This window comes from Lates calcarifer, linkage group LG15, assembly GCF_001640805.2.
Source record: "Lates calcarifer isolate ASB-BC8 linkage group LG15, TLL_Latcal_v3, whole genome shotgun sequence".
NCBI classification, from domain to species: Eukaryota; Metazoa; Chordata; class Actinopteri; family Centropomidae; genus Lates; species Lates calcarifer.
This window is the reverse complement of record NC_066847.1, coordinates 19,001,399-19,016,800: the sequence shown is the minus strand read 5'-3', so window position 1 is coordinate 19,016,800 and position 15,402 is coordinate 19,001,399. Positions and strand designations below refer to the sequence as shown.

The 15,402-nt window shown below is 40.6% G+C and overlaps 2 protein-coding genes across 3 annotated transcripts; one reads left to right on the top strand and one right to left on the bottom strand.

Moving 5' to 3' along the window:
- Positions 1-119: 119 nt before the first annotated feature.
- On the bottom strand, positions 120-5,453 carry plaa (phospholipase A2-activating protein). The gene is made up of 14 exons (XM_018690786.2): positions 5,225-5,453; positions 4,601-4,794; positions 4,413-4,513; positions 4,098-4,218; positions 3,692-3,859; positions 3,419-3,554; positions 3,042-3,211; positions 2,753-2,904; positions 2,456-2,675; positions 2,271-2,336; positions 2,115-2,186; positions 1,720-1,827; positions 1,390-1,560; positions 120-1,211 (listed from the first exon to the last, which is right to left on the bottom strand). Exons 1-14 carry the CDS (start codon positions 5,371-5,373, stop codon positions 643-645), a joined length of 2,397 nt encoding a protein of 798 aa, XP_018546302.1. The 5' UTR covers positions 5,374-5,453; the 3' UTR covers positions 120-642.
- Positions 5,454-6,425: 972 nt separating this feature from the next.
- Positions 6,426-13,273, top strand: zdhhc21 (zinc finger DHHC-type palmitoyltransferase 21). 2 transcript variants are annotated; one of them, XM_018690825.2, is made up of 8 exons: positions 6,426-6,530; positions 7,267-7,433; positions 7,560-7,658; positions 7,890-8,001; positions 8,385-8,523; positions 8,704-8,820; positions 9,571-9,614; positions 10,257-13,273. In XM_018690825.2, the coding sequence occupies exons 2-8, from the start codon at positions 7,280-7,282 to the stop codon at positions 10,387-10,389; spliced, it is 798 nt and encodes a 265-aa protein (XP_018546341.1). In that variant the 5' UTR covers positions 6,426-6,530; positions 7,267-7,279; the 3' UTR covers positions 10,390-13,273. The 2 variants fall into 2 exon arrangements, with proteins under 2 accessions (XP_018546341.1, XP_050932195.1); XM_051076238.1 differs by having other exon boundaries at positions 6,474-6,534.
- The last annotated feature ends 2,129 nt before the right edge of the window (positions 13,274-15,402 follow it).

The window sequence follows — 15,402 nt, the reverse complement described above, 5'->3', positions numbered from 1 at the left end:
GAATATACATACAGTTTTGTACTTTTACCTATATGATAATTACCCAGTATTTGTTGCGTCATACATGTTATCTCGTACTAGTTAGTAGGAGAAGTAGTAGAAGGACAGCCAAGCTAGTGTGGGTACAAAGGTGAGTTGTTTAATGTTGGACAGAATGAATTTACATACAGTATTACCAAGCTTAGAAAAGTGTTGTATTACTTATAGACTTATTTCCTCTAAGCTGACATCTCAGCTGTTGGGACACTTAATTTAAAATCTTGCCAGCTATTTTTCCCAAGTTAGAATTTAAATTTCATTTGTAATTATATACTTCATTGAGATATTCCTTTCCCAAGTATAACATAATAAAATAATATAAAACATATTAATGGCTGGACATTATCCTTATGCTGTGTGTTGTTAATGTTTCATACACATTTATATGCCATTATTACAGCATTTGCCCTACATATACCAAACAGATTAGCCAAGTGTCTTTGGAAAAGAGTGGAATTAATAAAAACAGACAGAGTATATGCAGAGATTCCATATGTCCTTTTTTTTTATTGTAGAACATACAATTATTTAGTCATGACAACTGATTGAGCACATCAGAGTAATGGTAAGAAAGAACTGCTCTTTTTTTTCTAATCATTCACATCATTGTAATTCTTTTAAAACCAGTTGACAACACTCGCCCACCTTAGGGGGATCAGACACTGATGAGTACTTGGAAATCTGAGAGTTGACCCCCAAAGAGCGAGCCAGGTCCTGGGCTGTTTGGTCTGAGGCCACAGTGGTTCCCAAGGCCACCAGCAGCCTAAACACAGCCTCCTTGTCTTGTACTGTCTCCAGAACCCTGCTGGCCACGGAGAGGCACTGAGCCTTGGCCTCAAGATCGGGTTGGCTGTGCAGGCAGCCAGCGTAGTTAAGCACCAGAGTGGCCAGGGCAATGTGGATGTTCTTATTGCTGACGGTTGCCAGGTCAGCAGCACGTGATAGCACTGTTTCACGCTGGGCCATGAGGAGGGCTCGGCCGTGCCTGCCACTAAAGCAGTTACAGAGAGTCCGCAGCGCCAACATCTGGTTGGCAGGACGCCCCTCAGGCCTCATCAGGCTCAGCAGGTGGTTGCACAGCTGGACTCCCTCTGCCTCTCCGCAGAGGCTCTCGTTAACCTGCGGGTGGCGCACCGCCAGCCTCATAATGTCCAGAACAGGAAACACTATGTCTACAGTCCAGGGGAAAGAAAAGGGTAGTTTGGTAAGTGAACAGTAACATACTGGAGGAACATGTTCATGTTAGTTCATGTGTTTTTTGCAGTAACTTTGTAGAAAACACATAGAACCAATTCACAATGAAAAGACAGACAGACTGTCATAAATGAAGTTAGAAAGCTGTTGCTGTACCTTCAGGCCAGTGGGAGGCCTTCCAGAGTAAGCTGATCTCCTGGAGGTTTGGAGGAGGCATGGAGGAGTTAGGCCCACAGACAGACACCAGCAGCCTTTCGAGGCCTTCCAGAATGTCCTCAGAAAGCTTGTGCTCTTGTGGGGCACCTCCATTAAGTTCCTTCAGCTTGGCTGGTGAAGACAGAAAAAAAAAAAAAATCACTGATCCTGACTCAGTTAGGGAACTTTAGTGAAAAAGTGTTTTGGATCTTAGCACTTAAAATTACAACTCAATCAGCGTGGCTTTATGTAGACTGTAGCTGCATATCAGCAAGCCCATAAAATACTTACCAATGATCTGCGTGGCATTGGCTTGCTCAAAAGTCACGCCGTCAGTCTTGGGGAAGTAGATGTTGGTTGCTGTCTGTCTGAGGGCTGCTGACGAGTAGGCACCTCCACCTGCCAGGTAGGGAGGAATGTGATCCAATGAGTCTTACACTAAACATTACAGGATTAACAATGAATCACAACTGTCTTGTGCTGTTTTCACATAGGAGACATGCAGCTGACATGGATCTGCTTTTCTAATGAGTCAACTCGTTCGATCAGTTACGATGAGACAAATGCCACAGTGAGATCCCTGGTCGTACTTCAAATCACAAGTCATGACCTCATTATCTCAGCTGTTCAGGAGTTTTTGTTTAGCTTTCTTTTTATTTACACTGAGTTGTCAGTAAGTCACTCACCTGTGAAAGGGTCTGCTACGCCTACAGGAGCGGTTGGGTTCGGGCCAGATCCTGGGATGTAGCGACCAGCGCCTATGCAGGAAAAAGCACAGGTGTGAAGGTAATATCTCTGGTGATGTTCAAATTGTGAAAAACCTGTCAGTAAACATGTTGTACCTGTGAAGGGATCAGCTCCGAAGCCTGGCCGATCATCAGAAGACCCAGGGATATACCGAGCTCCTCCTGTCAGATGAGGAGACAAAACATCTTTAGGATAATTTCATGTAATAACCTATATATAATATATAAAGCACAAGAGCCAAGTAGAAAACTAAGCCCATGTAACTATATTTCAGCCTCACCGGTGAATGGATCACCACCAGCAGGCTGGGCTGGTCCCACCACATGACCTTTGGTGTTTTCTATGATAAAATTGGCAACCTGGTCCAGGAACATGGGGTTGAGGTCATTCTTCTGCAAGAAGTTGTGCGCTGTCAACCAGGGGTCGTCTGACACATTGTAAGGCAGCTTCATGGACGGCCCTCCCTCATTCACATCGATGGTGAAGACGTAGTCGTACTCCTGAGGGGAGATCAGGAGTCGTTAATGACTGCTCTCGTGCAGCGTTCGTCTCCTGGTCGCTAACCTCGTGGCCTTACCTTTCCTTCGTACATCACGCTCTTGGAAGTCTGTTGGTTTGAGCCACCAACCACATCTCCAATTTTTACCCAGCGGCCATCGCTGACACTCCACTGGTATGCCTCCACCTTCTGCTCATCTTTAATCAGCCGTGTCTGTCCGTCACGATTTCCTGGAGGAAGTAAACGAATGAAATCATCATCATCCTGGTGAGGAAATTACTCTTTCACTTTCTCAGAAAACAAAGAGGTGTGAACCAGATGCAGTGATTTTATAGGTGTCTCTTTCTGTAAATGTCTGTTTTCTCACCAGGCTCATTAAGGTGTTCCCTTCCAGGAAGATCCTCCAGTTTGATGTCTCCAAGGTCGCCTGTCTTGGGGTCAATAGTGGCTTTGGAGAGCTCATCCTCAAATGCCTGTAGATCCTCTGCACTGGCCATACGGTCCTCAGCTTCCGTAAAAACACGGATAATGCCATCACTGCGGGCAGAAGGGCAGCATCTAAGTTAGCTTGTATGTTCACCTGAGACTTAACATCATGTTGTGGGCTTGCAATGTACAAAAACGCAATGTCAGAAATGTAAGCTGTGAAAGGTTTAAATTAAATATTTATGCTGTAACAAATGGAGAATGGATGTGATCAGGCAAATGATTATGGACCAAGCATGCCAAATGCAGTTCTGTTACCTGGCTCCAACGGCTATATCCCCATTAGGTAGAATACAGCAGCACCAGACAGACTGGGCAGGCAGGCGGATGGTCTGAGAGCATTCTCCCTTCCTCCATATCCTCAGTGTCCTGTCCTCTCCTGTGCTTACAAAATCTGATGGGGGAAAGAAGCATTAGTCTGTGGTCAGGGGGATGGAGGGAACACCAGCAAAACAGGCAGATACTGGTTCAATAAATAACCGAGCACCACATTATAAGTGTCTCATTCAAACTTAATAAAAATGAAGGCACCTTGGCAGTTGGGGAAGACAGCCAAGCTGTAGATGTAGTTGGTGTGGCTGTAATAGACCTGGACACATTCGCCTGTCACCAGCCACCTTCTGATACTGGTGTCATTGCTGCAAGAGAAGAACTCAGTGTTGCTGATTACTGCTAGTCCCCTTACGCAGTCCTCGTGACCTAAAAAGGAAGGGAAAAAAGATTGTGTTGTATTCATGGCTGGTAAACATATAGTCCCTGGACAATCCCACAGGTCTTCTGAATTGATTAATCTGTTTAGCCCACATAATGTCCAGTTATTACCAAGGAGGGATGGAATTCACTATTGAATTTTTTTGCTTTGACATAACTATTGTTGCACACAGACTTAATCAAAAACTACAGACAAAAAGAATTGGATTTACTCATCTTAACTCACCTGTAAATGTTTTCTCACATCGTCCAGCTTTCCAAAGTTTAATGGTCTTATCTGCTGATCCAGTTAGCATGAGACCATGTTCAGGTAATATGACCACTGCCCACACTGCTGCAGCATGGCCCTGTAGCAATATTAACAAGCAGACAATCTGCTCAGTCACACTCCTCATCATATCTATGCTTGCTACAGTTGCATCAATGAAATCAACGTCAAAGCAAATTGTAAAACTGCAAATGTCATCTACAGCCAGGGTTAAAGATGGTCAATTTGGTAAAGACTGGGATAAGATATATTGACACAGATACATCAACATACCTGCAATGTCATCATGCACTTCTCATTGAGCCAGACTCTGGCTGTGGTGTCCCAGGAGCCGCTCAAAAGTGTCCCAAACTTCCCAGATGACAGAGTGCAAACTGTGGAGATTAAAAGTTCAAAAACCTGATACACAACAGCAAAACAAATAAAATGCTCATTGGAGTGTGCAGCAGGAAATGGCTCACCTGTATTTTTGTGACCCTTGAGAGTGAATAGAGGCTGTGGTCGGTCCAGTGTAAAGACACAAATGTTATTATCGTTCCCACCTGTGGCAATGAGCCCTCGAGGATATGTTTCACTTGGTGCAATGATGCATACACAGGATACAAAATTTGAGTGACCAGACATACAGCACATCTCTGTGAAGCCTTTGTCTGGGCTGTCAGGAGGAGGGGATAGAAAGCAAAGACATTGGAGTGTTACTTTTGACGGAACAAGTACTACACAACGGACTGGGTGATAGCTGTAAGAACGCTCAGTAAATTAACCGACAGACAACAGACAGGATGCACTATAAATCTGGTGAACTTCTTGTGGCAGCTACTCAAACATCCACGCCGTATGAGTTACAGCTGAATGAGTGACAAAGCTAATTTGAGTACACGTTAGCAATGCGCTTACTAGCTACCTTAGCTACCAACGTTAACACGAAGTTATACCTATTTCATAACTTCAGTGGGGACTGTTATTTGGTTTACTACTATTTTAGAATAGAACATCTTTTCCGAACACAGGGTTACATATAAAGTTACAGAAATCGTAGCCAACTATCACAATTAGTTAGTCAATAGTAGGCTAATGCTAGCTACCTGGAGTTTGGTACCCAGACTCTTCCGGTTCGGTCTCTAGACACAGACACGAAAGCTCCTTCTGGAAAAGCAGCAGTAGCGAGTCCTCTAACGTCCATTTCGTGGCCCGGGATGGAGCACCTGAGTTTGTATGAGTTAGATGATGCCATTTTTCCCCCGACAAGACAACGAAACTATCACAGTAGTGTTATGCTAAGCGGCGCTGCTGTCAACAAACACCGGTCGCTAGCGGAAGCTGAATTACGTCATCGACATCACTAACCTCACCATTCAAATTCAATTTAACTTTCATTAAAATAAAAAAAATACGTGGTGGTAAGTTCAATGTATTATCACTAAGAACAAGTATTATGTGTATTCACAAATACATTTCAAAAATAAGGGAGTGAAACCGACTGTCGCCACATGTATTTACCATATTTGACCAGAGGGGGGCAGCAGACTGCTCCCCAGTTGCCGGTGGTGCACTGCGCTTCAAACGAGTCCACCGCCCACCTGTCTACAACTGTTTCATCAAGCTGGCCTAAGTAACCACGATACAACAGGAAACTGGGGATATTAACAGTAAAATAAAAGCCCAAAATTAGTATCTATTATGTCCCGCCGATACAGTTGTGCTTTTTCTAGAAACTGAAGAACACCTGGAGAAATCATCTTAAGCATAAAAAAATATAAGATTATTACATGAACTCGCATAGTCAGATAAACAGATAAAAATATAGACAGATAAATGCTGGATGTTAATCTTGCGGATACGGTATATTGATGTTTATTTTAATGGCAGGGTGTATTAGCTTCAGTGGAACCACAAACAAGTGTAACTACTATAAGCATACACATAAAAAAAAGAAAAAAAATGATTCCTTCAAAAGTCGACTGTATATCAAATTTGAGATTAATTTCTTTTGCACAACTATCAATTAATCTACTACTTGATTTATTTTAACGGGGGGGCGACCCCCTGCTCTTATGCAAAAAATACCAATCTGGATATATCTAGTACATACTTTTTTCCCTTTTCCGTTGTTTTTTACGAGTAAACAAATCATAAATAATAAAAATAAAATGTATCAAATACACTCCTTGTCGAGATTTTTTTAAATTGAATAATTCTTTAAAAAGGACAATATGTATTTTTTTTGGATTACTATCGTCCCGTCGAAAAGTGTTTTATTTCTACGCATAAATAAACCGGAAGTATGCTTTTCCATTGTAGGTAACAAAACACTGGTCCTGTCCAGCCCACAGAGGCTCGGATGAGGAAGTAGCCCCACTGATACGTTCGCTGAATAGGACAACTACAAAAGTAGGTAAATTTTCATTTCATGGTATGAAATCATGACTGGCGCTAAACACGTTGGATTATGTAATTTCAATATGAAAGCGAGTGAATCAAATTAGGTCAGCCCGCTGAGGTTAGCTAACAACAGAGCAAGGCTATAGAGCCAAGCCCATCACGGCTGTCAGTGGTATCAGTATTATGAATGATGGAGCAGGCGAGGCTGAACAACGAGGTTTTTAGTGCACACTGGTAGTGATATGAAAGCACTTTGTGTATTTAGTCTGGATTACTTTAGCAGATAGTTCTCATGTTAATATGTGTAAGGTGTTCTGGGGTAATTAAGGCTGGGCTTGTTTGCAGACACCTGCTTTATAACACAGTAGTTAGGCCTGTGCTAAGGATTCATCTCATGACCATTTCCAGCAAGCATGGCTTAATATTTACTCCTCAGAACATGTCAGATAATGGTTTTCTCAGTCATTCTGTTCGGCTTTTGATCTGTTATTGCCATGTAGCAGTGCATAAAGCAAAATGTCACAGCCTTGTGATAGATAATTTTAAATCACACAGTTTCAAATAAGAGCAAACTAATGGTGACTGATGATGATGCTATTATAGAGTCACACACAGATATGATAGCAGCCACTATAAAACATATATACCAAGTTTAAGCATGTGTGAGAGAGCAGGGGGCGACCCATTTTTACCAAACATCAGATGGAGATTTGCATCTGTATGTATGTACTTGGTACACTGACAGAGTACCCGCAGCCATGAAGCTTCGCCTGCACTTTGTGGTGGACCCCATGGGTTGGCTGTGCATCAGCATAGTATTTGGGATCTGGCTCTACAATACTTTCTTCATTCCAAAGCTGGTTCTGCTGCCACACTACAATGAAGGACACATCCCCTGGGTCACAGTTGTTTGTGAGTATCCTTGTTTCCACTGGATTAGTTCCTTGTTGACACATGGGAGCATACACTTGGGGTTGTGCAAACTATTGCTTAGGGGTCACTGGTAGTCATGAGATCAACCATTGTGTCTCTCTACAGGTTATTACATATCATCAGCGCTCTGCATAGCGGCCCTCTTCAGAGCTTCCACAGCAGATCCCGGTCGTCTTCCTGTGGACCCCCACATACCTCACTCTGGTGCGGAAACAGAAACGCCCACCTTACTGCTTCGCCATTTCTTACAGAGCAAAAACTCATCTATTATTGTTCCAGTGTGTCAGATACCGCATGTCTTTCATGTTTTATCCACAAATTTTAATACCTGGAAATAAGAGAACATGGTCAGGTCATTGTTATTATTGTGTGACTTTTTCATGTGTTGCCAGTTCTACTAGTTTTAAAATACCAATCATTGTCTTTATGCCACAGAGCGAGAGCACTGGGAGCTTTGCAATAAGTGCAACTTAATGAGACCTAAAAGGTCCCACCACTGCAGTCGTTGTGGCCACTGTGTACGCAGGATGGACCACCACTGTCCTTGGTAAGGATATACTCCACTGATTAAGTTCTTATTGTACACATCACAACTTACCTTTTGAAAACAGTGAGTCCAAAATTAATTTTTGCTAAATATTTCAACCTAACATCTACACAGCAGACAGCATGCTTGTAATCAAAGGTATGGTTCATGTAGCTTATGATGTAATATTACTACATAGTCAAGAGATATTTTCCAGTGCAGCACACAGTTTTCTTACACCAGAATTGAACTGTACCCTTATTTGTATGAAAACTGACAAAATGAAAGATGTTCAATATTTGTATAAAACATTGTCTTTACTGAGTATTATATATTGTATTATATTGCACATGGAATAAACAAATATTGTACAAGGTCATTTGCTAAATCCAGTTTATTTCCAGGATCAATAACTGTGTGGGAGAAGACAACCACTGGCTCTTCCTGCAGCTCTGCTTCTACGCTCAGGTCCTCAGTTTGTTCACTCTGGTGTTGGACTTCTGCCAATACTATTACTTCCAACCACTGACAGGACTGGACCAGGTACATTCTACTGGAATATCAGTAGATTATAACCTTAGTTGACAGTGAAATGATTTTAGAGCTTACAAACATGTAGTTATATTCCACATGAGTCAGCCGCAGCACTGCTGCTTGACTGAAAAATTCATCAGATAAGAGTATTTAACACCAAAGGGTTGCTGTTCTATTTTCTTCCAACAGGAGAAGTTTACAACACGCCATGAGCTGGCTTTGCTGCGAGTCTCAGCGCTCATGGGTGTGGTCATGTTCGGTGGCATGACTAGCTTGTTTTACACCCAGATGACGGGCATCCTGTCTGTGAGTACTGAATAATGATCACAGGACTTATTATCTTGTTCCAAATGACACTTCTGCTGCAGTTGTGTTAATTATTGTGTTATTGTGTTATGTCTTAACAGACTGTTGCAAACATTTCCAAGCTAATGTAACTGGTCAGTGTAACTTTGTAGGATCTGAAACATAAGCATGTTGTTTGCAACTCATTTAGTGTGTTTGTCCCACTGAAAGCAAGTTCTGTTTTCTCAAAAACCATCTAGCAGACAAGGCAGCAGCACACCAAGCTTCAGACAGAACGGCATGACATAGTACACCAAAATAAAACAATCAATGCCAGTAATGCAATGATCAATAGAGAAGACACAAGAGAAAGTCTGGGGTCATGCTGTGTGTGTGAGTGTGCATGCAAGTGTGTATGGACATGCTGTCAGCGACAGCGTTCACCTGCAAGAGATGAGGGACTGCATCTGTAATATCTTTGGTGATATAACAAAATAATTTTCTTATAAACCAAAATTATGAACGAGGTTTCATAAAGAATTTTGGCAGATGTTTGAAACATCTATACTTCACGATCTAGCTACGATCAGATGCAAAAGCAATATAAGCTATATAACTATAATATAACTTACAATACTGAGAAACACATTAATGTCTCTCATGCTTTTGGCAGATCACATGAGACTTTAATCAAGACCTTGAAACACTCTGATGGAACTTTGTGAAATGATCTACTAACTTTGCATTGTCCCTTGTTTTTCCCCCTTATAGGATACTACCACCATTGAGAAAATGGCTCAGTTCTCAAATGAAGTGTGAGTAACCAAGTCTTTATGCTAAGCTAAGCTAAGCTAACCAGCTTCTGGCTCCAACATTATGTTGAACAGAGATATGAAAGTGGTATCAGTCTTTTCAGCCCAGCAAGCAAGCAGATATGAGGTGCAATCAAAAAAAATCCCATAACAAGCAAAACCATACCTAATTTGAATCTGGCCCCCTGCCCCACAAAGCATTTACCTCGTGTAGCAATACACTGCTCCCAGAGCTCCTGCCGCACTTGGAATGCTTCCTGGAAGTCCCACTCTGTAGGCATTTCAAGCACCATCTGCAACATGCTTGATCTCCTTCATGATGTCAAAATGGTGGCCTTTCAGCTTACATTTCATCTTGGGGAAGTGGAAGAAGTTGCAGGAAGTCAAATTCCAACGCAAATCTTCAAGTGGTCACAAAAATCCGTATAACCCAGGTCCAGATATTGATTGTGCAGTGCAACGCAGAATACTAATTCATAAAGGTTATTGCTTGCATCTGCTGCATATTCCTTGCTGTGCCACACTCTGGTCGTTTGCAACAGGAGTCTTAGAACTTTTTGATTGCACCTCTTGAGTGTATTTTCCAAAATGCTGAACTACTCCTCCACTCTCATAATACGTGCTTTATTTTTTCTTCTTCTTCAGATATGGCTCAAAGAGATCCTGGCAGTGGGCACTAGCTGAAGTTTGCGGCACTCGCTGGAAACTCCTGTGGCTCATCCCGCTCCGAAGCAGGCAGCCACTCCAAGCCAGCCACCACTTCCGCACCCACGTGTAGGTCGGTAGCACTACACTACCTCCTGCCTGCACAGATGGTACAGGCTGCCATGATGAAACACTGTATACACACTTAAAGAATCCATCTGCTCGCCTTCACCGTCCTCTTCTGTGCTATGGGAGCTCGGCAGCAGTCTTGGTTTGTCAGTGGATACTGGAAGCTTTTTTTTTATTATTGTTTTCTTTTTTCTTTTCCTTTTTTTCCCTTTTTTTGCCTTTCTCTACAAGACCCAGACTGGCAGTAAACAGGGTCAAGAAACAGGAAAATGTTGCTTTTTTTATTCACTGTGACTGCTACGTTCTGCATTTGGAAACCACTTTTAATGGCTAATTGCATCAGAAGGATGGAAGTCTTCACCCGAAAGCAGCTGGCAAAAGGGACCCCTCTCAGGTTACTTTAATAAAAAGAGCCTTTACTACTGACCTTTAATCAGCTACAGACAGAACTAGGGTAACTCCAGTGTGTCTGTTAGAAAGGCAATTTTTTGTATGAAGTTTGTGCCTTGTTTCTTTTAGCTATGTCCTTTTTAATTTGTTAAGCATGAGCAGTGTTTTTACTTTATGTTTTCCGGTTGGTGATCTTCCAGTTAGGAAATCTCTTGTGAACAGTGAGGGGATCTGCCGTCACCTTCACTCCTTTAATCGGCGATCATTTGATGAATCATGAATGTTATCTTGCATTGCTCTATGAACGTTTTATCTGTGAAATGATGTTTTATGAAGCACGGCCACAGAACAAAGTTGATGACTACTTGATGATGGTTTTTGACACTTGACCAGCCAAGTATGAAGATGTGTAATAACAAGCTGACAGTTAATATTTCACTATGCCATGGTAAAACAATCCGTATTTAGAAATAAGTTGTACAAATAAAGTTAGGCTGTTTATGTCATAGTCAAACCTGCTGTATAATCAAGTTGATTCTCTGAGTATAACAAACATTCCTCAGCCAATTAATATAATGACCTGTTGTGCAATCCTTTTTGAAGGGGTTCAGTGTCACACTCTGTCCTCAAAGATCAGTAACAGCTCTTTGTTTAGGAGGATGACATTTTTAGAAGTATGCATACAGCCAGCAGCTGGTTAGCTTAGCTTAGCACAAAGAATGACACAAAGACACAAACTCCTGGTAAAACTGCAACTTATCTTTTTTATATTTCAGTTTTTGTACAGATTTAACAAATGAGATTTATAACAAGTCTAACATGTCCTTAAGAGCTGCTGGAAGGCAGATTTTCTTTTCTTTGGAAGGAGTTGGGCCTGCTGTTTCCCCAAATTTCCAGTCTTAATACTAAGTTAGGCTAATCATATGCTGGCTGCAGCTTCACATTTACTAAACAGACATGAGAATGGTATTGATCTTCTTATCTAACTCCACGTAAGAGAGCGAATAGGCCTATATCCCAGAATGTCGACCTATTCGGTTTAGCTGAAATCTGCTGTATCAACCATAGCACTTACAAAGCACTGGCACAAACGTTGTTTGACCACATCTTTCATTTTATACTGTTGACAAAATCCTTTGTGATATATACTTCTCATTTTAGTGTTGCGGATGTTATAGTCAGGTCTTAAATGTGTCTGAGCAAGTGGCTTTATAAATGTGTATCTTTATAAGTAACACAATAACTAGCGGATTAGTGTACATACAGCTAGTTAACACTTGACACAGCACTGAAATTTTATTTATGGTGATTTTGCTGTAACTCTATGGTACTGATTAGAGATTCTATTGAATTGTTGAAGAGGAGAAGATGATTCAGTGCATAATACTACTAGCATAGCATGGTTGTCATTGTCTATAATACCTGGCAATCCCTTAGTTCAACCTGTACCTAAAGAAAGCTTGCCATGTGTTGGAAACATTACAATATCCAAGTAGTTTTAAGTGCCTGTCTAGGTCTTTTTTTTTATTATTCTCATGGTACATTGTCATAATTTTGGTCTCCATACAAGCCAAAGACCTGGGGAAATGTTGCAATAGTCAAAAGCATTCAGTAAATTCATGTTTCACCAGATCTCTGAAGGTAGCAGTTTAATATTATGCACTGATTTTCACATTAGGGCACAGTCTGTTTTACTGCATCAATCTTGGAAGAAAATCTTCACTTGAAGTTGTTTTATTTGATGTGTATCCTCTGTTTGAATCATACCTTTAATCAAATTGTTTGCATTTGCATGAGTGTGTGTTGATAACTTTGCTCAGTGGTTTTTATAACTCAGATTCAGGTTCTTGGATGTTTGTGATTTTTTTTTTTTTTTTTTTTTTTGTGGTGGTGGGATAATGGGTGGGTAAATGTGTGGGAAGATAAAATGTGTGACTGGCAGTGAAATGATGGGGTACTGATAAATCACATTCACAGATTCTTTTGTATAATTTTTGAAAGCAATAAGCATTGTGTGTCAGTAAAGGCGTCCTTTATTGTTACAACAGTAGTGAAAATCTGATATGTATTTTGTGAAGTATATAAACTGGATGGGTGGGCTTCACTCTTGCCTCACCAACCAGTGATAGCGAGACTTGTCAATACTTCAGTAACCTCAGCCAAGATTAACACTACTGTAGCTGCTGTGTGTAGTTGTGAAACATATCTTCAGCTCAACATGTCAGCCACAAGACCTCATGTTGTTAGTAACAGGCAAACAGAAAGGCTCAAATTTTAATGATGAGCTGCAGAGAGAAGAGACTGGAGGTGTGAACATTTCAGAGAAGCTGCACTCACTCACTTCCCTTCACAGCCATTTTCTGACGTCCCCCCAGGGCTCTCTGTTGGGATCTGTGCTCTTTTGTTCATTTGCTGTTTTTTTTTTCTTCTCTATTTTGTCTAAATTCAGACCTCAAACACTGGAACAAGTTTTGTGAATTAAATGAATACACCATAAATATGTTATCAATTTCTTTATGTCGAGGAAGCCTGTGAAAAATTGTCAGTTAATTATCTTAGAAAAGTGTATTAAATGTGAGTAAAGGAAATATCATATAGATATTCATATTCTAATAAATTAGATTCTGAATAAGTCTGAGCTGATTCTTTTCTCCTTTCTCACATTAGCAACCCAAATTTTGGCTGAAGCTGAACCTTTAATCACCTAAAATGGACTTCCATAGCTTTCTGGATGGAGCCGACCTTTATTGTTTTTTCAGCTACCAAAACTGAAGCTAGCTACCTAGCTGAAGCTGACTTTCATCATACAACTACATCATTCTCTGCAAGTAATGTTACTCATCCATATACTGTACTGGATACTGCTGTAGCATCCCTGTATAAACTGTAATGTGATGCCACACAGTCATACATACCTTTGGACCTTTTTCATAGCAATCATTCTGTCATGTCATAGCAGGTAAAGCACAGGTGTAACTGTGAACAGAGAAAATGACCACATTTCATTTAGGTGATTTAGATACTGGCTCACTGTCATGGCTTACTGGGATACTTCATGTACCTGATACATTGTAATGGACTTTTTCTGCTATGACAAGTCAATATATCTGGGGAAAAGGTCAATTAGCTGTTTAATTTTCACTGTACACTCTTATTGTACCTATCTAACCACGACAGAATTATTTTAATCCGTTAAAAAGATGATAAGAACTTTTTTTTTAAAAAAAGAAGAAAAAATTGTATTTTAATTTTCATTCCACAATAAGAGCCCAAGCAGCAGTTCAGTTGTCTCACACTAAATGGCCATTGTCCTTTAAAGTCCTTAAGTCTCAGTGAGGCGTATGTAATGTGTGCATGATCCGTGAACATAATCTATGTGTGTTGTCTAAAATGGTTACATGTTGTTAACATTCACACACACGCTCCGCGCACACACTGGCACTGTATTGCCCTCAGTAACCCCAACAGACTTGGGCCTCACCAGCCAAGATCTTGAACTGTCTACAGTCCCAACAGGGGTATACCAGTCTAATTTAAAGGATGAGATAAAATTTGTTGTCTTTAAATCAACCAGTTTTAATTTCAGTCTCTACTGACTGTAAAAGTCCCAGCTAGTGCCCTCATTACTCTGCAAGAGGAGAAAATATTCAGCATTAGATAAACAAGATACTAGAACTAGATTTTACATTTACATTTGCATTAAAATGTATTAGAACAAAAACTATGTTTTAATGGGCCTTGGTTGAAATGTAATTTGTTTGAGTTCTAGGATGATAAATGTAAGGAGTCCAGTGTAGATAATAGCAGTCTGCAGCAGCCCGGGTTAAATGTGCTCTTAATCTCTGGAAATTGGCTGGTCAACTGAACTAATTAAATAAGTGACCACCTGCTAGTTTTACAGTCTATGACATCTGGCTGAACAAAAGAAATAATTAGCCACATGCTTGATAAACATAAACTATGCTTGGAATAGTCTCTCAAATACAAGGCTGTTTACCTGTCTAGGATTGGCGTTAGTGGCTTGGCGTGTTCTGCTGCCATTTTGCCAAGCCTAGACAAGGATTAAGTCTACGCCATGGAAAATAGAATTTATTATCGGATCACCAATTATGGGTAGCATGATCATTTTTGGATTTCTATCCATATGGGCCATATTTCCTGAACGATTTAACAATTAGGGTCATCCCCAGCATCATCTATACTTATACTATGCCTTTTTTCCAGAGGTGGTGCTCCAGTGATCCAGAAGATCCTACACATCTGACTGGCAACAATTTGTAGGTGTTCATTTGGGAATTTAAAAATTTCTGTAGTCATAAAAGGGCACATCAAACAATCTGATCTTTAAAATTTGAATTTGACCTAGTAAAAAAGCATCATTGTATTTTTTCACAATTAATAAAAGCATTATTAGATTTGTCAGACCTCAGCAATTCATGTGGGATAGATTGCTGGTGGCAGGTGTCTGCTACTTTCCTCCATTTTCAGCTCTGCAGCTGAACTTTCTGAACACTGAGGTATTGATTGGCCTATTGATTTTCAAATAAGCTCTCATTGTAGAAAGTAGAAATCCAATTAAAAGTTGAACTTGAAACAGTTAATCCACTCAAGACGATGAAATGTATCG